Here is a 26,917-nt window from a genome sequence, read left to right as displayed (position 1 = left end):
GTTTTAAAGTTTTTCTTTTTAAGGAGCTGATTTGGCTAGTGGCCACCACTTTAAGGAGTTTATCCTTGTTTTTTTTTATGGCCGAAATTGTAGATTTTGCGACAGAATATTCCCGGGATAAAATGGATGGGGCTACACCTCTTCCAAGTTTCGCGATAATGTCACCTTTTTCTTTCAACGACAAGAACTTTGGTTTTTTTTGTTAACATTGTTGCACGTTAAATAAACTTGATAGACGAAAAACAAAATTCAAAGAAAAGAAGCTAGTTTCACGTGTTCAAAAGTGAATCGTTTTTTTATAGCAACTGAGTATGCGATGCAAAAATGTGTTTGTACGTGTGTGTAAAAGTACGATTTCTTAAATAAAGGGAAATCCCCGAAATAGGACATAGGAGCATAAATAAGTTGTTCATGCTATCGAGGTTTTGTTGTTCACGCTATAGAGTGCTCTGTATATAACAATTGGTGTTCATGCGAGCCAGGTGTTCACGCAGTCCAGTGTTCACGCTACCCAGACAGTACTGTACTTCTAAAATGTCCATGAAGTTTTAATTTCGTCTTAGAATGTTATTGTTTTACTAGCAGAACCGACAGACGTTGTCCTGTCAAAATTATTAGTATAATTTACTAAACAAAATATTTCCGAAACTAAAGTTTTTATTATTCTGTCATTCCGTCCGGAATCAAAGGTAACCGTGGAATCAACACGTCTTCGCCTTTGTAGTTCTTTTTTTTAAATGTTCACTGAAAAGACGGGTGCATTAACAAAGAGCCTGTAATATTTCGATATAACTTTTTAGTTCATATACATAGCGACATCTATTGACCGACGGAATATTTTTTAAGCTCTTACCACCGTTTTACTAGCGCTTCTTACTAATGCCAAATGTATGGCGTAAGCTATTGATTGATATTGTTTTGTACAGAAGTTGAACGATCGATTTGATTTCGTGGTTCGCTTAAATTGAAAAATCTAAATAAAATAGTTGTACCAATATTTCTAAGTGGAAAAAAAAATAAGTAAACATTGGAAATAGTGTATACTTAACGAAGGTAAGTTATTTTTTTAATTATTACTGTTTTATGTACTAATATATGTACCTACTTATTTAAACGTTCCAGATATGGTACACCATGCATTAGCTCACTTCTATTATACAACACATTCACCCTTATTTTGAGATTCGTTTTCGATCGAAAGTTATTCGAATTCGAGAAGATTTTATTTTGAGATTCGATCGATTCGAAAGTTTGCTGATTCAATCGAAAGTTCATTGTTAAAAAAAAACTAAGTAAACTTTGACTTTCGAGTGATTCGAACCAAATGTCATTTTTGTGTCGTTCAGATATTTTCTGGTGAATAGCTGAAGAAAGATGTAAGTTTTAACAATTTTTATACGATAATTAAACGAAATTGGTTATATTGACGAGTTATTTTTTGTTATTTCATAAAGGGCACAGTCACATTCAAATTGGACAAATAGGGAACAAAAAGAAATCCTGATAAGGTTGATGGAGGAGAATCCGGAGGTAGCGAAGGGTTTTTCTGTAAACCGTATAGATGTTGACCGGTTTTGGAGAGATGCTGCCGTGAAGCTCAATAGCCATGGGCCTCCATCTAAAGACGGTGCTACATGGAAAAAGATTTGTAAATAAAATAAGTGAAGTAGAAGATACAAAATTTGTGTGTTCAAGGTCTGGACTGATTTCAAAAATAAAACTAAAAAAAAATTAGTAGAAAACGAAACAAAAAGGAAACAGTCCGGTTTCAACGATAATAATTTAATTCCATTATCAGAATTTGAAGAAGCTATAGTTAGAATTACCTCGCTAAGCTAGTCTGTGAGTGGAATCAAGGCCAAGGAGAGTACTGATGTGGCAGAAACGGCATCAACATTTCAATGACCTATATTAATAAAGATGAAGAACATTTGTTGGAGAAACAGCGATCTCAACAAATAAAGAACGACACTCCGGTTCAACTGCATCAAAAGCAAAACGAAGTCTTTGAAAAGTTTTTTGCTGATTTGTGTTCTAAGCTGGACGACATGAAATATGAGTTCCATCGTATAAATAGAAATCTGCAGAGGACCGAAGACAGACAAAAACAAATATACGAAGAAAATCGTCGACACAATCTCGCCCTGGAAAACATAAGCTGCAGAAATTAGAGTTGAAGAAAAAACTCATAGAGATGGAACTTGGTAAGGTCCCCGAAAAACTCGTCGATGCATAGTTTTTTTTTGAAAATCACACAAAATGAAGAAGTACCTACATACATATGGCTGTTATTAGTGATTTAATTTTATTTATTGTTTTATGAAAGAATGTTTTGTTTGAAGTGAACTAATGCATGGTAGGATTTTATTACAGATAATCGCGAAGAAGATTATATCTTATGAGTTGAATGAGCAGTATTTAGATATACCCTCGGGGAGCGAAGACGGTCTAGACTTTTCGAGTGCGGAAAGTATGATGACATGGCGAAAATCAGAGAAAACTTGGACTAAATGTCTGCAGATAGTGACTCTGAAAATGATATTGAGCCTACCAGGTATGCACCATTATCTTCTACTTACTATAGGACTCTGTGTGCCGAAAACAATTCCTCCACAGAAACAAATCCTCAATCCAGCATTTCAGAGTCATGTACGTCATCACGCTTAAGTAGAAGTGCATTCACTATGCTAGTTAGCAGAAATCGGATTTCAAATAATAATACCGCTGATAAAAAAAAAGAAAAGAAATCTAATTTGGAAAAAGAAGTCTTTACAGGCTAACTATCCCCAATTTTCTAGGCATACAATTTTAGAGCCGCCAATCACGGCAAGAAAAGAAATCTAATTTGGAAAAAGAAGTCTTTACAGGCTAACTATCCCCAATTTTCTAGGCATACAATTTTAGAGCCGCCAATCACAACTACAAGTCTTGAGCTATAGGTGCATCAATGAGCGCCTCATGACCATACGCATCAAGGCTAAATTCGGCAACATTAGCCTGATATGCGCGCACGCCCCCACAGAAGAGAAAGACGACAACACCAAAGATATGTTCTTCGAGCTCTTAGACAAAACATATGAGCAGTGCCCTAGCTACGATATTAAAATAGTCCTGGGCGATTTTAATGCCAAGCTAGGAAGGGAAGACATCTTTGGTGGAATAATCGGGAAAAACAGCCTGCACGACAACACTTCCGACAATGGATTCAGGCTCATAGATTTTGCTGCGGGGCGAAACGTCATGGTAGCCAGTACCCGTTTTCCATACCTCAACATCCACAAAGGAACTTGGACTTCTCCAGATGAATCTACCGTCAACCAGATTGACCATATTGCGATCGACGCCAGACACGCTTCCAGCATTATGGATGTACGAACTTTCCGAGGAGCTAACATCGACTCGGACCACTACCTCATTGTAGCCAGGGTAGCACTTCGGATTTCCAGACCCAATGCAAAACAGGGAGGTGCTGGGAGAAGATACAACGTCGAACGGCTACAATCGCCAGAGATCGCCAAATCCTTTTCCGACCGAGTGACAAGTAACCTCTCTCGAAGTTCTCTGCCGCCAACACAATGTATCAAAAACCAGTGGCAACATTGCCAAGATGCAATCAGAGAAGCCGCCTCTGATGTGCTGGGTTTCAAACAGCCACAAACAAGGAACCCCTGGTTTGATGAGGAATGTCGGCAGGCAAATGCAGCCAAACAACAGGCACGCAAAGCGGCGCTGCATAAAAGGACGAGAGCTGCTCGTGAGCTCTATGAGCAGAATAGGCGAGAGGAACGCCGACTTTTCAGAAGGAAAAAGAGAGGGCATGAGAAGCGTGCGGTCGAAGATGTTGAGAGGTATAAAAGCAGGAATGAGGTTCGAAAGTTTTATGAACAGGTGAAACGAAATTCACATGTACATAAACCTAGAACCGAAGGCTGCAAAGACGAAAGTGGAAACATCATAGTGGAACCGCAGTCAATGCTGAGGATATGGAAGGACCACTTCTGCAGACTGTATAACGGCGACGAAAAACTGAATCCCGCTGTCAGGCAGGATGACCCATTCGATATAGACGACGAAAGCCAACAATCCCGTCCTCCCGACTTAGACGAAGTAAAGATTGCCATATCTAAGTTGAAGTCTAATATAGCCGCTGGAGCAGATGGCTTGAATGCCGAGCTCTTTAAAGCAGCTGGAGATAAGTTGGTTATAGGCCCCATACACTACACATGCCTGCATGCGCAAGCACAAAAATGCGCAAACACTCTTTCCCCATACACTACGCATGCAAACTGTACAAAATTCAGTTTTGTGTTCACCGCTGAACAGAAAACTTTAAAAAATGTCAAGCTCCGACTCCGCTGCTGCGGCAATTTTGATTGCTTTAGCCCTTGACTGAGCAAATGTAGCACACATACCACTCATGCTTGCATGCACAAGCAAGAAAATATCAAAATTTTTTGATATTGCTCATGCCGCTTGCACAAACACACAGTTCACACCATACACTGGCAGTTTGCATGCGCAAGCACTGTATGCGCATGCAGGCATGTGTAGTGTATGGGCCCTATTAGGAGCATGCACCAACTTATCTGTAAGATATGGTCGGAATAAAACATGCCCGATGAATGGAACCTCAGTATTGTTTGCCCGATCCTGAAAAAAGGAGACCCTCTAAACTGCACCAACTATAGAGAAATAAGTCTACTTAACATCGGCTATAAAATCTTCTATGCCGTAATATGTGAACGTCTAAAGCCCATCGTCAACAACCTGATAGGTCCTTATCAGTGTGGTTTTAGACCAGGAAAGTCCACAGTTGATCAAATATTCACATTACGGCAGATCCTGGAAAAAATTCAAGAGCACCAAATCGACACCCACCATCTTTTCATCGATTTCAAGGCCGCATATGACAGCATCTACAGGGACGAGCTGTATAGAGCCATGTCTAGTTTTGGCATCCCTGCCAAACTCGTCCGTTTGTGCAGGATGACCATGGAGAATTCACGCTGCTCCATAAAGGTTGGAAACAACTTAACAGAACCTTTTGATGTCAAAAAAGGTTTTAGACAAGGTGATGCGCTGTCATGCGATTTTTTTAACATCGTGCTTGAAAGAATAGTGCAGAGCTCACACGTCAACACTAGAGGCACTATCTTTCAAAAGTCTGTCCAATAACTGGCATATGCTGATGACATTGACATAATCGGAAGAACTCAGCGTGATGTCAATGGAGCTTTTGTGAGTATTGAGGCAGAGGCGGCAAAAATGGGTTTAACGGTTAATGAGGGCAAAACAAAGTACATGCTGTCGTCTAGAAAGGACATACAACACCGACGTTTTGGTCAAAACGTCACAATCGACAGACGTACCTTTGAGGTAGTCAAGGACTTCGTCTACCTAGGCTCCGCTGTAAACGCAGAAAACAACACCAGCGCTGAGATCAAACGCAGAATAACTCTTGCTAACCGCTGTTTCTTTGGACTAAGAAAGCAATTGAGTAGTAATGTCCTCTCTCGAGGGACCAAAGTGTTGCTATATAAGACCCTTATCATCCCCGTCCTGCTATACGGTGCAGAAGCATGGACCATGACAAAAGCGGATGAAAGCACCTTGGGTCGCTTCGAGAGAAAAGTTCTTCGTGTGATCTACGGTCCCGTATGCATCGAAGGGGAGTGGAGGAGAAGATGGAACGACGAACTGTACGGGCTGTACAGCGACGTAGACTTCGCAAGAAGAGTAAAAGTCCAACGACTAAGATGGCTGGGTCACGTAGAGCGCATGGAAACCAATGCTCCGGCCCGGAAAGTCTTCGAATCCGCACCCACAGGACAGCGCAGTAGAGGAAGACCGCGGATCAGGTGGCGCGCACAAGTGGAAGGTGACCTCACCCAACTTGGAGCGCGAAACTGGAGACATCTAGCTAGGGACCGAGCTAGATGGAGAAGTTTGTTGGGTGAGGCCCTAGTTCACACAGGACTGTAGCGCCACCTTAAGTAAGTAAGTAATCACAACTATCGATACTCCATTGCAATATTTTTTATATTTTTTTGATGATGACCTACTAACCCATATATTTAAAGAAGTGCATAAATTTAGCATCCAAAAAGACCCATCTAAAACGCTCTGAATCACCACATTCGAATTAAAAAAGTTTTTAGGTATATGTTTGCTTATGAGCATTGCTCCATTGCCTAACATACGGATGTACTGGGAATATGAGTTAGGTATACCTTTAGTAAGAGAGACTATGACCGTGAATCATTTTAAGAAGATAAGACAGTTCCTTCACTTCAACGACAATTCCTTACAAGAATCATCATCAATTTTTCGATAATTACTACACATCAGCAGAACTTATTTCCTTCCTTTCGAAATAAGGTATCCAGTCACTGGGAACGGTCAACAAAGGTCGACAAGGCAAAGATTTGAAAATCCCATCCCTAAAAGACCTGAAGAGTACGAAAACAGAACGAGGGCATTCAGAAGAATGGGTAGCTGATGTAGATGGCACGGAAGTTGGCACAGTGATGTGGTATGATAATAAGCCTGTTGTCTTAACCTCGTCCTTTGTAGGTCAACAGCCCATTGAAAAGGTTAGCCGATATTGCAAAAAACAAAAAAAAGGCAACGGCCCACTGACAAAGCTTCGGTTCCTATCGATCACCGAGATCAAGCATCAGTGAGCGTGGTTAGTAGAAAGATGGGGGACCGTCTCGAAACCTACCGCGTGCTGTTGTCATGTGTTCTTTCGTTCTTTCTTTCTGTTGTTCTTTCTCTTCTGTCCTTCTGTCTTGTATTAATGTCTTGTTATCACCTTACATAGCGTTAGTTGCTCAAGGTGCTGTGTTCTCTAGTCTGAACATTTATGTGCAGAGTAGTGTGAAATGTAATGTAATGTAAATCAAAAAAAAAATATATTGAAGTAGATTGTCCAAAAATAGTAAAAATTTATAATAAGCATATGGGGGGAGTGGATTTATTGGACTCTTTTCTTGGGAAGTACAAAATAAAAATCCATACTAAAAAATGGTATCTGCGTTTGTTTTATCATTTTCTAGACATGGCCACCATAAATACTGCACAAGAGGGTGGGGGAACAAAAGAATGAACAAACTCTGATTAAATTAAAAAAATTTAAACTGCAAATCGCTAAAAGTCTTTGGATGTGTGGTCCATCATTACAAAGAAAAAGAGAGAAAGACCGTCTTCTGCCATAGAAGACATGATTGAGAAGAAGAATAAAAGAAGTGCAGCAATCCTTCCCATTCGAGATGTCACATTGGACAAATTTGATCATCTTCTTATATGGAGCGAGAAGAGACAACGCTGTAAATATTAAAAAAGAAAATATAAAGAGCGTGAGTACGAATTGATTTGATTCAGTGTATTGTTAAAAAATTTAACAATTAAATCTTATTTTTCAGAAAAATTACCCACATAGAGAAAACTATAAGAAAGCAGGAAAAAAAGGAGTTCGAGGCAAAACTTATAATAGAAGTGAAAAATCATATTTGTCTTTATGCGAAAAATTACCCTCATTACAGGACATATCCCATGAGCTCCAATGCTAACCATTACAAATCTGTAATTTGCGTCCACTAAAGCCATGAGGACTTTTTGTTGCTAAAATTGAAGCTTCCTGAGTTTCGTGGAGCGAATATTCTTATATGCTTGCCATCAATAAATCCTAAGCAATTTGGAAAGTTCAGTTCAAAGAATGAAGTTGACTACAAATGAAGTCCCTTATGTTGCCTGAACCTGCCCATAGAGTAATAAAGTACATTTTTAAGTTGATTTAAAAAACATGATCAAGTGTAATTTTGACATAAGTTGACTTGACTTGATAGTTAGGAAGATTTTTCTTGACTTACTTTCCAGGAAACTTTTAAAATTGGTAGGCATTCTTTTGGCAGCTTGCCAATCAGATACTAAGAGCTTGCCTTACTGTCAAGTCCCTTATGACTCCTGACTGCAACTTATTTTGTGTGGTGTTATTATTGCGATTGAGTGTCAATTCAGCTAAAATATAGTTTCCAAAAGGCTCAACTACGCCAAAGACGTTCCTAAAAACTATCTCAAGCGTTTAGAGAGTACTACATACAACATACTCCTAAAATGTTCATGAATTTTTTTTTTTCATCTTAAAATTTCATTGTTTTATAACAAAAATTAGAAATGTTCTTCAACAGTTTGCAACGAATGATGAACAATGATTTTTTTGTTCACTTGAAGCTTGAAAAAGTTTTCAAAAGTTGTGGAAAAGAATTTCACGAAGTTCTTGTAGTTTGTTTATTTATCTTCTAATGTTTGTAATAGTTTACAATTTTGTTTTTTTAAGTAATGTTTTTTAGGCACTGCTGAACTTTTGTAAGTAGATATTCTCTTAAGTAATTGAAATTAAATATTTTTATTTTTAAATATGGGAAAAGCCGACAGTGTATCAAATCACCTAATTCATAAGGTAAATATGCAAGAGATAAAAAGTTTAAATGGGTTGAAAAAAAATCTAATTTGCATTTTTGAGATAACTATTAAACTTTATCATAACTAAAATATTTAAAATTGATGTGAAATGTTAGTTGAAAATATTTGAAAAAGTCAGCCTTGGTAGCCCCTAAAGGAAAAACGGTTTTAATTATTTGAACAGCCTTATTTAATTATATAGTTTTCATCTCTTTATAGGGAATAATTGTACGATTTCTAACCAATATCCATATATTGGAATAAGGAATACATATGATAAACAAAAATCAGGTATCGAGATCACATCTTTCCTTTTTTATTTATTGAAATAAACACATTGTTTAATAATAAATTAATTAAAAAAATGAATACCTAAATAAAATAAAAATATATTTACAACAGCTTCATTAGACAAATAACTCAATTATGGCAATTTGATAATCTCAGTGGTTTGTTAAATGATTTTTGATTAATTAAGATGAATAAAATTGCTATACCTCATTTTTTTATTTGTATTAGGTCAAAGTACATATGGATTGGATTGTGATGATACGTTTTGAAGTCGAGACAAACCATAAAATTTATAATAAAGAAGACAAGACAGCGGTTTTGTAAACATTCTTGATTAGAGGGAGGAAAGGTGCAGGTATGTCCAAAGTCCAGATCACATTCAAATATTAAATGCAACTCGCTATGTACGTTCATATGTATTTTACTTATGAAAGATTCTGCAACCTCAAAAGCGATAGAGATGAATGTTTCGATGAAATCTTTGTTTCGTGATTCTGTTAAGTTTAGTTAAAGTTGTCCAAGCTACTTAACGTTAGCAATAAAGCGTACCAACCACACGTCAAGATAATAAAAATACAAAAAAACTTACTCCCATCTATAATAAAAATAAAATTTAAATATCAAACAGGAAATAGGTAGAGATATATAGTATTTCCATATTTTAACTTGATATTAATAAAGACATGGGTAAGTACGAACCTATTCTTATCGCCATTCATAAATTATCTCCAGATGTTCATACAAAATGAGTTCACTTAAACATTGAACCAATCAATAATCATAGCCCATTAATTATTCATGTGTAATATTTATAAACTCTGTAAAATTTCCATTTAAATAGTTCTTGGGTTTTCCTTGTTAATCGTAGTGTTTGAATTTTACTCCTCAGCTATGGCCGGTCCTTCACGATTTGGCAATATTAGTCTGCTACTTATATGTTTATCGGCAGCGGTGGTGGTGGTTTCTTGTAACAAAATCGAAAGTGACGAAGAACCCATTGTTCAACTTCCAAATGGGAAGATTCGTGGTCTAAAACGTCCTGGTAATTATTTGTCATTTGAATCGATTCCGTATGCAGAGCCACCAATTGGAAAAAATCGATTCGAGCCTCCTAAGCCCTATCTTGCAAATTGGACCGGTATAAGATATGCAACGCAACATCCAGTTTTATGTATGCAATGGGATCAGTTTGGCAATAAGAAGGACCTCTTGAGTGGGGTTGAGGATTGTCTCACTATAAACGTTTACACTCCCAGTCTGACTCGAAACAAACCTTATCCTGTCTTGGTGCTCGTTCATGGAGGAGCTTTTACGTTTAGTAGTGCTCAAGAAAACCGTGAAGATTTTCTTATGGCAAATGGAAAACTAATTGTGGTCAAGATGAATTATCGACTTGGACCGTTGGGTTTTCTGAGCACAGGAGATGACGTAATTTCTGGAAATTTCGGTTTAAAAGATCAACTCTTGGCTTTGGAGTGGATAAAAGGCAATGTTGCAGCTTTCAATGGAAATCCCGAAAAAATCACTGTTTTAGGTTTTTCTGCAGGAGCAGCTTCAGTACATTTACACATGATGAATAAAAACTTCGAGAAGTTAGCAGCAGCTGCGGTTTCGATGAGTGGAAATGCTTTGCCCTATTGGGTTGTTGATAGAAACCCTAAAAAGAAAGCTGTCGCCTTGGCAACATTTTTAAACTGCCCCACTGACAGCTCCAGTTCAATCAAAAGGTGCTTGCAAGATAAGGACCCCACGGACATAGTTCGAACAATAAAGGAGTTCCAGAAGCCTTATATTGGATATAATCCTGCAGTACCCTTCAGTCCTGTGGTGGAGGCAAAAACTGTTCAAAACGCTTTCCTCACCGAGAAACCAGAAATCATAATAAAAAGTGGAAAATCTGCTAGAATTCCTTGGCTTGCAGCATTCACTAAAAATGATGGAGGCTATAATGCTGCGGAATTCATGCAAAAAGATTCAAATGGTGTGGAATTAATTGAGGCATTGAATGAACGTTGGCAAGAACTTTTACCTGTGAATCTATATTTCAAAAATGCTGTGGATGAAAGTGAGTTGGAGGCATTTACAACCAGCATTCGACAGAAATATATGGGTGATGAAAAATTCACAGCGCAAAATTATTTCTTGTTTCAAAAAATGTACACCGATGTCATATTTGCTGATAGTACTAAAAAATCTTGGAATCTGCACAAGGAATACACAGATTCTCCATTTTATGGTTATGTCTATGATAACCCACGACCTCGTAATCTAGGAAATACGTTGTCAAATCGAACCGATATCAATTTTGGTAAATTTGTTTACGATTTTGTTTTTCAGTTTAAAATTAATTATATATGTATCTACGTTTTTTTTTTGTAGGAACAGTCCATGGTGATGATTTTTATTTACTTTTTAGAGGTCCTGATTTCGATGAGGTATCTTTTACGGAAAACCAAAAGAAAATGTCCTCAAATTTCGTTAGAATGATTGAAGACTTCTGTCTTAAGGGGTAAATATGAGAATTGCACTAACTCTTTAAACATTTATAATTCACAATTTTGTATTCTTTTAACTCTTTTTTTTTTAAACAGAAACCTACAGTTTGGAACTTGTAAGTTTGCTGAGAATTCTTCAAAGACCAAAGGGATTGTCGCAATGTATATAACGAAAGACTCATGTAAACCAGTCAGTGTTGATGAATTGTAAAGCGAAGTTCTAGTTTGTCTGAAGAAAGCAAAACTTAACAGCCACCAATTCTCAATAGACGACAGTGAACTTCTAAACTTGAAATTCTTAAACAAACTCTTGAACAACTATAATCAACAAAGGTTACATATTTTACAGACAAAATTGTAAATTGTTTTTTAATTCACTACTTTTGAACATTGCAAAAATAATAAAAACCAAAATATATGAACGATAAAGTATTTCAAAGTGACGATAAAATAACAATAGTCAACAAAGTTATGTGATTAGTTTTAAACCGACTTCCGTCTTGTCCGAGGTCACTTTAGGGTTTTGATATATCAATTTTTGAAATTAGAAAAACTTGATTCCTAGGAAAAACCCAAATTTGTGTAGCAAACTTTGTTAAATCAAAGCTTCATTTTCAATTTAATAAATTGAAGAATATTAATGGGTCTATTCACCAGCCACTGTTATTTAAACATACATCTAAGCCATTTACTGGTTTGAAACTGGAGTACAATTTTCATATTTTAGCAAATGAGGGTCGTATAAACCACTTAAGTATCTTGGACAGGTTTCAAAAGAGAACTCCAACAAGGCCGTTGTGTACTATATTAAGTGCAATTTCAGATTCTCTGTTACTGAGTTTTTTTTACAGGACTACGCGAAAGCAGAATATACTTAACCCAGCTCAATAATTCGAACTCAATGCAATGAGCAGACATTCAAAACCAATATGCATATCTATAACCCCTTTTATTTTAATAATGACTGGAAACGTTGAAACCTCTTTTAGAAAATAAGATTGGGTAATACCGGCGGTATTTTCTTCATAGGCTTTTTATGTAGCATACAAAGTATACTTGGGTGCCGACCAACCCGTGCCGATAGAATGCGAGAACCTGCTACATATATGCTGATGACTCACTCACCTATGCGTCATCCATGTCACGACTTATCGCTCTCAGAAAAGTAGATGCCGTCATCAGCAGCCTCTTCAATTTCTACAAGAAATGCGGCATCCATGATCAACACTTCTAAGTCGGAACTTGTCTGCTTCAGGAGGCCTTCATCTGGTGGATGTAGCTGCACCGCTGCCAATTGTTGTAACCTGGTCTTAAGACTCCCTGACGGATCCACCATAGCTGCCAAACAGAATGTGAAGTACCTTGGAATCCACTTCAATGACGTGCAACCAACACTTAAAAAATGTTCTTAAAAAAACCAGTATGGGCTTATACCCTTTGACGAAGAAAAGAAGGACGAAGGACTATAAGTCAACCAACGAAGAAACTCATCTACAAGCAGGTCTTAAAACCAGTCATCAACAACTTTTTTCCAGTCTGGTTTTCAATCTCGAAGGCAGCCATGAAGAAACTTTTAATATTCGAAAGGAATCGGGCTGTACCTTGACCGACAACGACGAAAACACTACAGGAACAAACATCTATATTCTGAAGCCAAAATAATCCTTCTTGACAAATAACTTCTCCTGTCAGCGAAGAGATTTGTACGGAACATCATCGACCACCCAAATCAGCTAATGAGAAGGATGACCACTGAACAACGACATCCAGAGCCAAGGTACCTCAGAGTGATGGAAACAACGAGGAAGCAGTCTCGTTCTACACTGCCATTGGGCCAGCTTTCTACCGAGGCTAAACACCACTTCTCCTTAATATATACCAAAAGTAACATTGGACAGGTTCAGACGACATAAGGGACTTGAAAGTTAGGCAAGTTTCTAGTATCTGATTGGCCAGCTGCCAAAAAATTACCTTCCAACTAAGGCAACTTTAATGGAAAGTTGACTGAAAGTTAGTCAAGGAAAATCTCCCTAACTTTCAAGTCAAGTCTACTCCTATCAAAATGACAGTTGATCATGTTTTTATCATTCAGCTGAAATCTATGATTTAGTTATTTTTTGCACAACTTCATTGAATGTTTTCTGCAAAAGAGTTAGTTGTCAATTTGGAAAGGAGTGTTTTGATGACAGTAATATTGTTGGTACTTTTTTTACTACGAACTTAAAGTAGAGATTTGCGAAGTAAAGTTCTGAATTTGAAATTCATGACGCTTGACACACTAACTAGTTGCCTTCGTCAAAACTAACGTTCAAAGAATGAAGATGACTGCAAATGAAGTCCTTATGTTGGTTGAACCTGCCCACTGACAACCGGGAATGAACACCCTGAGAACGGTTAATCAGCCGACTTTTTAAACAAAAATTTTGACATGTAATTTAGATATCTCTATTTTTTTTAACGTTAGGCCGCTTATGTGCCAACGAATTTAAATTTATCATAAGTATCATGTTATTTAAAATCCAAATTGTGTATATTATGTTCAATAAAACAAAATTCAACAAAAAACAAAAATATAGATACTTGGATGCCTATCCAATCTTATAAAGTATCTTCAGTGAATAAATTGTTATAATCTTTTAGTTTTTACTTTAGCCGTTTTTATTTTTCAAAAATTATTTGTATGTTAGTTTTCTATCACTAGAGCATATTTTCAAAATTACTTGACTCACAACTGTCTGATTTTATTTGCATAACATAAAATCCATTGGTGTTTGCATTATTTTCCATAAACTTGCAATCTCCAAATTGAAGAGTTCTAGAAATCAAGAAAATTCTATTAATAAATTCATGCATTAAGAGATAATAGAAAATATCTTACGTATTTGTGCAGAATTCCTCGATCATTTTAATAAACTTTTGTGATAGCTCGTTTTGGGTTTTAGATAAAGAAACTGGAATAGGGCTATTGAACATCAAATAGAAATCATCTCCATGTACAGTTCCTGTGGGATTAGAAAAAGAAAAAACAAATATATTTTTAACTATTTTTATTTACTTACCAAATTTTAAATCAAAACGTTGTGAAACAATTTGTCCAATACCAAATGGAGCTGGACTATCAAACACATAAGCATAAACTGGAGATTCAGTGTATTCCTTTTGAAGTTTCCATGCTTTCTTAACTCCATTGGCAAATAATAAATCTGTGTAAATTTTTTGTACAAGCAAATAATTTTCAGCTGAAAAATTCTTATTGCCCATATATTTTTGTCGAAGATTACTCGCATATGAATCTAATTCATTTTCTGGAACGGTATTTTCAAAGAAAAGATTCACTGGTGCCAATTCATTCCAACGCTCGTTCAAAACCTCGATTAATTCAACGCCATTCGAATCTTTCTGCATTAATTCAGCGGCATTGTAGCCTCCATCATTCTTGGAATATGATGCCAACCATGGAATTTGAGCTGATTTTCCACTTTTGACTATAGCTTCTGGGCTTTCGGAGAGAAAGGCGTTCGAAACGGTTTTTGACTCGATCACAGGTCCAAATACTAAACAAGGATTGTAACCGATATTTTGTAATTTACGAACTGCTCGAACTATATCGGCGGCGTTCTTCTCTTTCAAACAGGTCTTTATTTCCGATGAAGAATCGGTTGGGCAATCCAAATGTTTTGCCAAAGCTATAGCCCTGCGTGCGGGATTTCGCATAATAGTCCAATCATTAAAAGAAGTTCCACTCAGAGAAACAGCACCCTTAGCTATCTTTTCAAAATTCTTATTGAGCATGTGCAAATGGACCGAAGCTGCACCCGCTGAAAATCCAAACGCGGTGATACTTTCAGGATTACCATTAAACAAAGCCACATTAGCTTTTGTCCATTCCATAGCCAATAGTTGATCTTTCAGACCAAAATTACCAGATATCACATCGTCTTCGGTGCTAAGAAAACCCAATGGTCCAAGACGATAGTTCATCTTCACAACTACGAGATTTTGATTCTTCATTATATAATCATGTCCACTTTGAGCCGCAGTTCCAAACATAAAAGCTCCACCATGTATCAGCACAAGAACTGGATAAGTTTTATTGCCTCCAATGCTGGGAGTGTAGATATTAACTGTTAAGCAGTCCTCTTGGCCATCTAGTAAGTCGTCCGTGAATAAAAATTGATCCCATTGCATACATTTAACAGGAGCAATAGTTGCATCTCGAATATCCGACCAGCTTCCTGAAAAAGGTTTTGGTGCCTCGAGTCGATTTTCGTTGATTGGTGGCTCTGCATAGGGAATTGATTCGAAGGACAAGTAATGACCATGGTTGCGGCCTCGAATTTTTCCGTTAGGAAGTTGAACAATTGGATCGAAATCGGCCTCCGAACAAAATATTGGGGATGCAAAAAATATAAGGAAAATTACTTTAACTGAAATCGCCATGATGCGAGCTAAAGTTTGAAGCTGTGTGTTATCACGGTAGTGGTCAAAGCAAAACTAGCGAGAAGGTACGTTTCCCTGATTACTTATAAACTTTTATTTTGTGGATGCGATAACCCTTGGGTTCGGTATATTTTAAGTGTCCAACTTATAAGAACACTGATTGTTTATTATGGACAAAAATTCTATCAAAACAAAAAGAGAAAAAAACGTTAAAGAGAACGTTATTTGTATACTGATTGGTTTGGTCTACGCTAGGTGCTACCGGCGCCGGCTTTTATGAAGATAATTCTATTGATTATGTATGTTTAATGCAAATAAATTTACTTACTTTACTGTCCCACACATTTGTATTCAAACGCTCTCAAATTATAAATAACAAGATTTATGAAATAGAAATTAAATTTGTTGGTTCATTTGATATGAATTATTCATATATGTATGTTTGCACTGATCTTTTTGAAAAGAGGTGTTAGTATAACTCCTTTTATTAGTCTATTTGACATGATAATGAGCAGCTTACGATACAAGCAATTTAAATGATTTTATCGTCAATTGTCTTCATTATCCTATTATTTTGTAATTAGTTTTGTTTATTTTAAATTGGCTTCGGCGAGAGACCTCACTGAAATAAAACAAAACCCTAGAACTTAAGTGAGTTTGATGTTATTTTATTTACCAGTTATCTTAACTGGTTGAACTTATATGTATGTACCTACTTTTGATTGACAGAGTTCTATGAACTTAAAAACCAGTTTTTGATCGTTTGGTCGTTAAAAACTGTGACAGCCTACTTGTTTAATATCAGTTCTGTTCTTTGAACCCTTTTACCAAGATCACTTAACAGCTTAGATGGTTTGAAGCAATTCCAACTACTAAAGGAATCAGTTACAGAATCAAAATAATTTTCAACATTTCAACGCAGTTGTCTATTATTCATAGAATCGTAGAATTTCGTCACCAGAGTTCTATCTTGTTCAATTGGCACAAACCGTTTAGTTCTGTCTCATTTAGTTTTCAAGTTATGGGGAACTTTGTTTGTTCAATAAACCATACTTTTCTGACCTCTGAGTCAGTTGAGTATCACTTTTGTTTAATAAACCACTATTCATTCCTTTTGAATCATATTTAACAATTTTTAGTATAGTTAAATTAAAATCATATCTTCTTATTTCTTTCTTGTTCAATATCCACATTTATGTTTTTTTTGTTCAATATCTTTATATACTTCATTTATTTCTATTTCGTTCAATGTTCAATTATTTTGGTTACAATTTCTTCGTTATTGAACAAAAAGATTTGAATTTGGTTTTATAAGAACAAGAATTCTATTTTGTTCAATATCATACGAGATCGCCATTGTTGAACTTAATTAAGGTATATGAGGAGCGTCTTCAAATATGCTTTTTGGGTATTAAGACGATGAGAAAGGCCAATTTTGTTCTACATTCGTGCAAAGACTTCAACCAAAAAGAAAAAGAGCAGTAGTGGTATCTCAGAAAAAGTTTACATTTATGTATTCTTTGGAAAAATGCAACTAAGCAATTGATATCTGTTAACATTTTTTTGTCAACTCTTGACCAACTCTTGACATTTCTCAAAATCGGATTTATTTTTTTTTTTGCCACAAAATATAATAAGGGTTACTTATTCCCTACCGAAACATAGACATTTGGTCAAAAAAATCACACTAGAACAAGATATAAATAAAGTCAAAGAACATATAAAATCTTTTCCATTAATGGATTCGCACTACTGCCGAGCAAATACCAAAAAAACAATATCTCGAAGCTCGCCTTACTTTAATGAAAATGTATAAAATGAACATTATGTATGTAGAGACAGCGAGTAAAGCTGCCGGTCTGCAAATGATACAACATCTGGTCTCACTATTATTTTGAAAAAAGTTCTGGAAGAACTTCCAGTAACAAAAAGAATTATTTTGTGGTCCGATTGGTCCACAAAATAAGAACAGAATGGTATTCTTAGCCACTCTTCAATTTATGGAATGTAATACCAGTATTGAGACGATTACACACAAGTATTCTGAACCAGGCCATTCGCAAGTGCAAGAAGTGGATGCTGTGCACAGTGGAATCGAAAAATACTTAAAGGACTTGGAATTTTACAGCCCCGTTTCTTTGATAAGGATTTTGAACTTAATGAACTACAGCAAAATTAAGCATAATATTGTGCAGCTTCAGAAAGAAGATTTTTTGATTTTTAATAAAGCTAGTGAGGATCTTAAAATGGTACCTTAAAAAGATTGCGGAAAAATCGAATATAGAAGCAATGACCTTCTTTCCTTGTATTATAAGACAAAACATAGTGAGAATTTTCAAATGGTTTGCTAAAAGTATGAAAGGCTCAAAGTGTAATATCCTTCGTACTGTCGTTCAAAGTGTTTTCAACATAAAGCTAACCAAGGAAAAGAAAAAAGACATTCAAGCAATGTTACAGTTCATGCCTAACATACAAGATCAATGTTTTTACGAAAACATAATAAGAAACCGTTAAATGAAATTATCAACCCTGGATAATAGATCCAAATCTAGCCCAAAGCCAATTTGAAATAGAACATCCGTAGAAATAAAACACAAATTTCACCTCTAAATGCTTAAAAGCTCCGAAAGCTAAATTTAAGATGAACTGATCTAAACATTTAGAAGTGAAATTCATGTTTTATGTTTTATTTTTTATTATTATTATGTTTATTTTTTAAACAATACAAACATACCAAATTTTGTTGTCTCCTTTCATAGTACCCTTCAGATAACCTAATGAAATTTGATTTGAATAATGAAAATGTTATTGTTCAATTTAATACAAAATACCTCTGGTTTCCTATAATGATTTTTTGATTTCTGTCTTGTTCAATATTCGGTTTTTTTGTTCAATATCCACCAATTTTATCAATTTATCTTCACTCCATATAACTTTGTTTAATATCCAAAATGATCTCTGTTTGGATTTTTATTTATTATTATTTCAGAACAGAAGAAAAAAGAAATTTTGAATTGTTATTAAAAAAAATTGTTAAGGCTTTCAGAAAAACATCACTTCCAAAAATAAATTTGGTAAAAAAACAAAAGTTTTCGATCTGCACTTTAAAAATCAATTTCGAAATATTTTAAAAATTGACATAGAACAAGATAGAACTCAGGTAACGATTTATAGAAATAAATTAATTAAAGAAGGAGCTCCAAAGAAAACCATTTGGCAGTACGAGAAAGCCTACTGGGACGGTCTCAATGATTTCTTCAGGATCTTTAATTGGTCATTATGCTTCCTCGGTAGTGACGTAGACTCCAGTGCAGAAATGATTATTAGTATGATTCATCTGGGAATGAAAACCTTTATCCCGAATAGGGTTAAAAGTATTAAATCTAAGATTAAATCATGGTTTGATTCGAGCTGCAAAGAGGTTATTAAGGAGAAAGGGGTGAGCTTCCGGTTTTTTAGAGCCAACCCAACTGAGGAAAACGACAAAAGGTTTAAACAACCCACGAAGGCCTACATCTCCAAAAACTACGGCAAAATAGTGCAATGTTCCAAAGGAAGTAAGAATTTTTGGTCATTTGTAAAAACACATGACGAAATTTTGCTTTTCCTCGGTTCCTAAGCTTGTAGTCAATGACATTCCTTTAGTTAGCTCTATTGATAAAGCTAACTTGTTTGCAAGGCAGTTCGCCAAAAATTCCACCTTACCAGATAGTGTCATGGCCCTCCCAGTTCTTGAACGCGTAAATGATTCTATGGGACCAGTCTTCTTTTGTACTCGTACTGTGGCGAGAGTTCTTAAAGACCTCAACATTCATAAATCCTCTGTTACGGATGGTATCCGCGCTATTATGCTGTGAAGAGGTGTTCTTCCTAGCTAGCAAAACCACTGCGTAACCTTTTCCATATATACTATTCTTTTGGGCTCGTTCCGAGATGTTATAAAATTGCATTTGTTCAGCCAGTAACAAAAAAAGGCGAATCTAGTTCCCTCGCAAATTATCGACCGATAGCACTAACGCCCTTCCTTTCTAAGGTCATGGAAACACTGAATAATTATTAGCTTAAGAAATGTCTTGAGGAACGGAAGCTTCTTAATGACCAACAAGTCGGCTTTCGTAGCAATAGTTCCACTGGTGATCTCAGTGGAACAAATCTTTACATCGTTTTGGAGAAAGTAAGATTATTGTACTTAGTTTTTCAAAGGCATTTGATAATGTTTGGCATCTTGCTCTCTTATCGAAAATGCGTGCTTTTGGTATTGACGAACTTCGTTTTCGTTGGATTCGTTATTTTCTTTCTAACCGTTCAATACAAGTTGTTTTGGACGTATTCAAGTCTAAAGCACATCAAATAAATGCTGGTGTGCCCCAGGGCTCCGTTTTGTCTTCAACCCTTTTCCTTATTTTTATAATTGATCTCCTGTCTGCTACCTCTAATCCAATACATTGTTTTGCTGACGATAGCACTCTTAGCTTTTCATATGCGTGTCCAGACTCACAACCCTTCTCTTCGGATGTGGAACTGCAACGGCAAAATGTGATAAGCTCATTAGATTCCGATTTACACAGCACTGTACAATGGGAAATAAAAAATCGTGTGGAATTTAATGCTTCGAAAACGCAATGCTGTCTTGTATCGCTAAAGCGAGATATACCCTCTTTGCCACTATCTTTGTGGTACTTGCGTCAACGAAACTGAAAATCTTGACATCTTCGGAATCTGCATTAGTAATCACCTTTTGTGGAGCGATCACATACGCGATGTCGCCAAAAATTTCTAGGTTTTTTGAGAAGATGCAAGAAATATTTCTCTCCTTCTGATATGGCTACAATCTTTAAAATCTATATACATGCGTCCGAAACTAGAATATAACTCTCATCTCTGGAGTAGTGCGCCAGTAACTCTTGGACAGTATTCAAAGAAGAGCTTTTAAAATGATTGGTGACATTAACATCAACACGTTTACGTCGCTCGAACATCGTCGTAAAGTTTTTTGTCTTACCCTTTTTTAACGGACTTTGCTCAAGTGAAATAGGCAGTTTAGTTCCTTCCCTTAAACAATTTAACCGTAATACCCGCGCATCAGTTTACCTTTGAGCCCAACTTCGGCCAGAATGTGGAGTGCCTTGCCACGCTCTATTTTTCCAAATCATTGCAATTCAAATCAATAGGCAGGTTCAGACGACTTAACGGACTTGAAAGTTAGGCAAGTTTCTAGTATCTGATTGGCCAGCTGCCAAAAAATTACCTTCCAATTGAGAAAATCTCCAATCCAAAAGAAAAATCTCCCTAACTATTAAGTTCATATTCAACTGAAAGCTGGACTTTATTACTCTATGATTTATTTATTCATGACATTTGAAAAACTTACAAGTTGCTTTGGTCAAATGTACGTTCAAAGAATGAAGTTGACTGCAAATGAAGTCCCATATGTTGCCTGAACCTGCCCAACGTACACCGACACCTCATATCCAACCCTTCCTTCTTTTCCTAATGCTCACACTGTGTCTTTGGCATATTAAAGGTATATAAACCCCTTTTAGTGCTCGCAAATTATAAAACAACAAAAATTATGAACTCATGAACATTTTTGATCTAAAACTTTTATTTTTATTCGCTTATTCCTTAGAATAAAGTTCAATTAGATTACTATAATGGGGTAATTTTAATAATTTTTTTTTATTTTTATGTTTTGCAGTTTTTCATAGATAATTTCATAAATTTTCCTTTGGTTGCCTTTTAACATTAACTGTATCATCAATAGAAATGCAGATTACATCTTTTTTATTTCTTTTCTAATTTGCAACTCTAATTTTGTTTCTACTAGGCTTAATATAATGGTAAATAAGGATGAATGTGTGGCTTAAATATTTTGGTCAGCTTTTAACTAACCTAACTTTATAAAGTACTTAGCCAATACCAAATTATTTTTGTATCTGTATTCTATTCAAACTGGCTCCTTCGCTTTTAATCAAACATTAAGCTGACAAAAATATTTAAGTAATCATTAGAACCTATTTCTTTTAGTGAATTTGTTGGAGTTCTTTTTTTTAACAAAATATCAGTTCTGCTTGGCTTAACCACAATGCGCTAGGACATACTTAGACAAAAAATCAAAACTGTCCTGAGCGCTCAATAAAAAAAATGTAAAGTTTAAGAACGCTCTGAAAGCGTTCTAGCGAGTGTATAAACACAAACAGACCTGACCAATTATGTTGTTAATGGTTTTTTTTATCTTTTTTAATTGAAAGTCGTCAATTTAATTAAATGTATTTATCTCACATTACGTGAGACCCTTATATATGATTGTGTGATCATATATATTATATATTGTAATTATTAATGTATAATATATATCGAATTAAAAAAAAAAAAAAAATAGAACAAAAAGTGATAACAAAATTAATGATTAAGAGTTTTAAATTATTATCGTTGCATTGGAGGCATTAGAGCTCCACCACCTCCAGCTGCTATTGCTGAACCTGGCCCCAAGAGAACTTGCTTCTGTTGTGATTTTTGCATTTCTTCCATTGTGGCGCGTTCAGTCTCAAATATTACTGGCGCAAATAAAATCACCGATGTACTAAATATAATCCATGTTGCATTGCAAGAAAAGCAATATAATCCCTTGACACCGCTCAAAGTTGTGTCGGTTACAGCTCCAACAACTTTTCGCACTGGCTCGGGAAACATTTCTGTTAAGCCCCACAATCGCTCAACGAATGATTCGTCGGGTTCCTGTAAAAAGACAAACAAATTATGTCATTTAATAAAAATACCAAACAAACTATAACAATTCATTTTGACATACACTCATTATACCATTTAAATTTAACTTTAAAACAATTTGAGAAAAAATACAATGAAAAGTTCCTATTTTTTATTTTAACAATAAAATGAAAGATTTAATGTTTTTAAAAAATATTTTTTTAGTAAACAGTATTGATTTATTTTGAGTGAGGAATTGAGAATCTTGAAAGGAGAGATACTGAACAATATGCAATTTTAGAAGATGGAAAAAATGTCTGGACAGATGTTATTCGCGATAGCAACAATGTAGGATTGAAAAAATGATGTAAAGCACTAAACAATTATGTGGACATTTTTGGATGAGAATCTAAATGAACTTTCCAATCAGATGTATTTTTCGTTAAAGCCGAATATAATTTTTTGGACTTCCATAGGTACAAAAATTTGCTGTTACGTATTGCTCATCGACAATTTTCGAACACAATCTAAATGCCTTTACTAAAATGTAGGAAGGAAGGTACTTTGATTTAAAACAAGAAACCATCTGGAAACAAAAATATGAAAGTACACACAATACAATCTTCTGTTATTTGCCTATTGGGATGGAAATAAGTAAGGATGCAAAAAAGGTAAAATCAATTAAATTAGAATAATCAAGACAGGTTAACCACCTCGAATCTTGCATCTGTCTTTGTTCCATAAAAATATAAATAAAACAAGTTCCCTGCAAAAATAGGGAACAAAGGAGTATAAAAATAAAGTTACACAACCTATTTGCAGAATTAAATAAACAAGTGAAAAAAAATTGATTTGATTTTAATAAGTTATCTCGAGTTTTTTTCTTTTCATCACCCTTAACCAAAGTGAGGTTACGTTCTAATAACCAATTAGTGAATACAAAATATTTAATACAAAATTTCTATTAACTACTTACGTCTTCGTAATTCTCGACATCTGGATTGCTAGTAGTTTTCTGCAAATTAAGAGACAGCAGTTTATAATCCATTTATTTAAAATATTAAAAAATATAACTATGAAAATCGATTTTCCATTCAACTCTTTTGCCTGCTAGCAGTGGGTCGATGGAAATGGATTTCACACAAAACCCCCAAACCAAACCAAACACACATGCCGCAAATGAAAAAGAGATAAACGAGAGAAGAAAAATCCATTTTCATTTTTTTTTTGTATTGTATGTTTTACATAATAATTTACATTTACTACGGCTTTTCGTTCTGGAGTTTCATCCTTGCTTCCGCCCAGCGAAGACATTCCACTGTCCTTTTCGTTTTCAATGAACTCGATGTCAGGATCAGAGTCCATCAAGTCTTCAACCTTTACGGAATCCACTTTTGCGTTTTTTATTTTTTCTTTCGCCTTTAGCGATACACAGAAATTCTAATTTTCGTTTTTTTTTTTTCTTTTACTTTTCTAACTGGGAATCGTTCGGTCGTTTGGAAGTGAGGGCACGTGTATTTGACAGACGAATGAGTGTGGAAAAATGCAAAATTAACTACAAAGGAATTAATAACAATTGAAAATTAATTAAATGATTTTATTTGATCATTTAATTTCTTTTTATTTATGTGACAAATAAATGGCGATGAGGATAACTTTAACTTCGAACACGCATCTATCTAACTAGACCTACGGAAAAACACTTTTCTTTCTACATAGATTTTGACGTTTCTCAATGCAATCTGCTTCTGAAGACAGACGAAGACTACCATGCGATACTAGCGACATAAATGAAGTGTCACTTTTTAAATTGTTAAGTTGAGTTTGATTTTTTTTAATATATTTTTATTCATTAACAAAAAAATTAAATAATTTTTGTGTTGTTTTACTTTTCATAACTAAGCAATTATTGTTGATTTTTTGAATAATGTTTGATTTGTGTAAAATATAGTCTTAAACTCGCTTTTAGTGACATCTAGAGAGTTTATTGCAAGGGAAAGTATTCAGTGAGTAAATTCTCTTAAGGGTTAGATAAGATTCTTACAGTCAGTCATTGAAGACCAATTTTTGTTGATAACTTTTTGCTAACGCGAATTGTGAATGTCTGAATTAGATTAGATTAATTAAATTTTGTAGTTTGGTGAATTTTGACATAAGTTTATGAATGAAGTGAGTTACTTTTTTTTTTTTAAATAGTGGTTCAATTTTGAATGTAGAGAGAATTCTACATTTAAAATAATTATTATTTAAATGAAAATAAAGTGGTAAAAAGACAAAAATAGGCACTTTAAAATATATCTGATTATACTTCATTTTAATAAAATGCCGATGCCGTCCATTTAAGGAAAACTACTACAATCACTCTCATTTTCTAGGATTTTTACGCATAATCTTTTTTAACATTTCAACTTTTAAATATTTAAAAGTTCGATAAAATGTGGCATTCTCATCACTGTTTTAAATAGCATTTACTTCTTTTATAAGAACACGCAACAATTTTAAGGGTCATTTTTGTATCGTGATGAAAAAGTAGAATACAACACAGATTGCACAGCAAAAAAAAAATATGATTCCATTTTTAACGAAACGTCAAATTTTTGACGTTGTAGAAAATTAAACCATCATATTAACTCAATATTTTCAAATGGCCTGAATACGTTATAAGTTAATGACAAGCTTACATCGATAGATGTCGAAATAAGCGGTTTTATAATACAAAAACGACAAAAGTTCAAGAATTTTTAAAGTGTTTTTACTAAGTTTTTTGAAAGTTTTTATTTCGATACTTATAGTTTGACATTTGGTCGGTAACTTCGGCTGTTGTGTCTATCCTGCTCTTTCATTTTCTTTAAGGTTAGCATTTTGGCTGACTTTTGTGTTTATAGAAATTGCTCTTGCTAAGGAGTAATATTTATTTACATTTTGAGTGAGACGCATGTTCACAACTAAATACAAATTTGGGCTAAATTTCTGTACTATCTGTGCTGTAGAGTTATGAGAACAGATTTTAATTTATGCATGATGGTTAGTGCGTTGAAAAAAAGTGAAAACTTAATCACTTTTAACTTCGAAATTAAATGACACAATGGCGATCTGAGAACCGCGGTTTCATGCGGTAAATGCCATAATCGCCGAGTAAATGGGACCAAGTCTCTTGTTAGTGAAGAAGGTTGAGCTTCAGCTCATCTTCAAGTCAATAAAAAACAAAAAGTCAGCAGGTGTCGATGGTATATCCAACGTTGTACTAAGACATTAACCGATGGAGGCAATTGACATATATAAAGTGGGCTGCGGACAACAAAATAATTCCGGATAAACAGTTGGGGTTTAAGTCGGGTCATGACACAATTCATGCTGCGTCTAAACTCGTTTCTGATATCCAATGGAATAAATCAAAACAACAATGCACATGTGCTGTTCCTGTTGATTTGGAAAAGGCCTTTGACACCGTATGGTTAGAGGGTCTTTACCTAAAACTGAGCAGGATTGGCTTAACGGTAGAAAGTTTGTTGTCAAAATTGGCAATGTAACTTCTACCACAACATTCTTAAAATGGTCTTCAAAAGGGAGCGATGAATTCGCCGATTCTCTTCAGCATTTACACAAGCGATCTTATAGGTTGTCTTACAAAGGCAAATGCGTACAGAACGGCCTGGAAGGTTTAGGTTATCAAAATTCTCTTGCAGCATGATTTCGACAAGATTCAGCGATATTGAGTTGAGACTGATGGAAGCTGAAAGTCGGAGACAAGATGGTCATCGTTGATCTTCACGGGCAGCCATTAGTCAGCAAAAGTGTAGTAAAGTACCTCGGTATCTGGTTAGATCAGTATTTATATTTCGACAGACATATGAAAGCTGCTCTGACCAGGGCCAGAGGAGCCTTCGCACTGACGAAACGGCTGTTTTACAACAGTCGACTTGACCCCAGAGTGAAGGTAATTTGCTAAATGGCCTGTGTGGTTTAACGTTGCCCCTTCCCAGATGGAGAAGTTTCGGGTGCTCGAGCGGCAGTGTTTACGACGCTGTACCGGCTTATTTCGAACAGCCGAGTGTATTTATGTGCATTACTATTCAAATGAGGTCCTATACAACGGGGCTCGAATCAACAGAATTGACAATTTCGAGATAAAACTCGTTCGAGGTCACATTGTAAGAGCTATGTCTTCGACCAACAATTTAATTTTCGGGCTTTCTATCCGAACGACGAGTATTTTGAAAGTGCATGCTTGAGCGGCTTCATTCCACCAGAGGCATTTCTCTTTTTAGATAGATGCGGTCTGATACAGGATAGATTGGCAGTTCCATTAATCTATCACGTCAGACGAGGAACCGTGGATAGGCGACTCCTGTACAATCGGGACGTCAGGGCACAAGGCAGAGCAGTAGAGCAGCTCCTTCGGTTCAGTAGAGCTGTGTCCGAACGGGACCGAACTGATAGGGTTAAGCAGGAGAACCAGTTTTGGTGGCTTCAATAGGCACTTGATAGTGGGTAGTCGGGATGGGGTTTTAGGCCTTGGC

At 35.5% G+C, this 26,917-nt stretch overlaps 4 protein-coding genes across 4 annotated transcripts in view; 1 reads left to right on the top strand and 3 right to left on the bottom strand.

Moving 5' to 3' along the window:
- The window catches only part of LOC129946277 (calcium-binding protein E63-1), a 435,397-nt gene that overhangs the window by 232,899 nt on the left and 175,581 nt on the right, over window positions 1-26,917 (bottom strand). The window lies entirely within an intron of this gene.
- Window positions 9,622-11,671, top strand: LOC129946271 (esterase-5B-like). The gene is made up of 3 exons (XM_056056403.1): window positions 9,622-11,062; window positions 11,134-11,263; window positions 11,346-11,671. The coding sequence occupies exons 1-3, from the start codon at window positions 9,646-9,648 to the stop codon at window positions 11,458-11,460; spliced, it is 1,662 nt and encodes a 553-aa protein (XP_055912378.1). The 5' UTR covers window positions 9,622-9,645; the 3' UTR covers window positions 11,461-11,671.
- On the bottom strand, window positions 13,869-15,953 carry LOC129946272 (esterase-5B-like). The gene is made up of 3 exons (XM_056056404.1): window positions 14,309-15,953; window positions 14,128-14,251; window positions 13,869-14,064 (listed from the first exon to the last, which is right to left on the bottom strand). The coding sequence occupies exons 1-3, from the start codon at window positions 15,687-15,689 to the stop codon at window positions 13,947-13,949; spliced, it is 1,623 nt and encodes a 540-aa protein (XP_055912379.1). The 5' UTR covers window positions 15,690-15,953; the 3' UTR covers window positions 13,869-13,946.
- LOC129946278 (mitochondrial import receptor subunit TOM22 homolog) lies at window positions 21,275-24,115 on the bottom strand. Its single transcript, XM_056056415.1, has 3 exons — window positions 23,655-24,115; window positions 23,374-23,412; window positions 21,275-22,427 (listed from the first exon to the last, which is right to left on the bottom strand). Exons 1-3 carry the CDS (start codon window positions 23,760-23,762, stop codon window positions 22,116-22,118), a joined length of 459 nt encoding a protein of 152 aa, XP_055912390.1. The 5' UTR covers window positions 23,763-24,115; the 3' UTR covers window positions 21,275-22,115.

This window comes from Eupeodes corollae, chromosome 2, assembly GCF_945859685.1.
Source record: "Eupeodes corollae chromosome 2, idEupCoro1.1, whole genome shotgun sequence".
In the NCBI taxonomy this organism is placed as follows: domain Eukaryota; kingdom Metazoa; phylum Arthropoda; class Insecta; order Diptera; family Syrphidae; genus Eupeodes; species Eupeodes corollae.
Note: the sequence above shows the minus strand (reverse complement) of the source record. Positions and strands in the feature narration are given on the sequence as shown.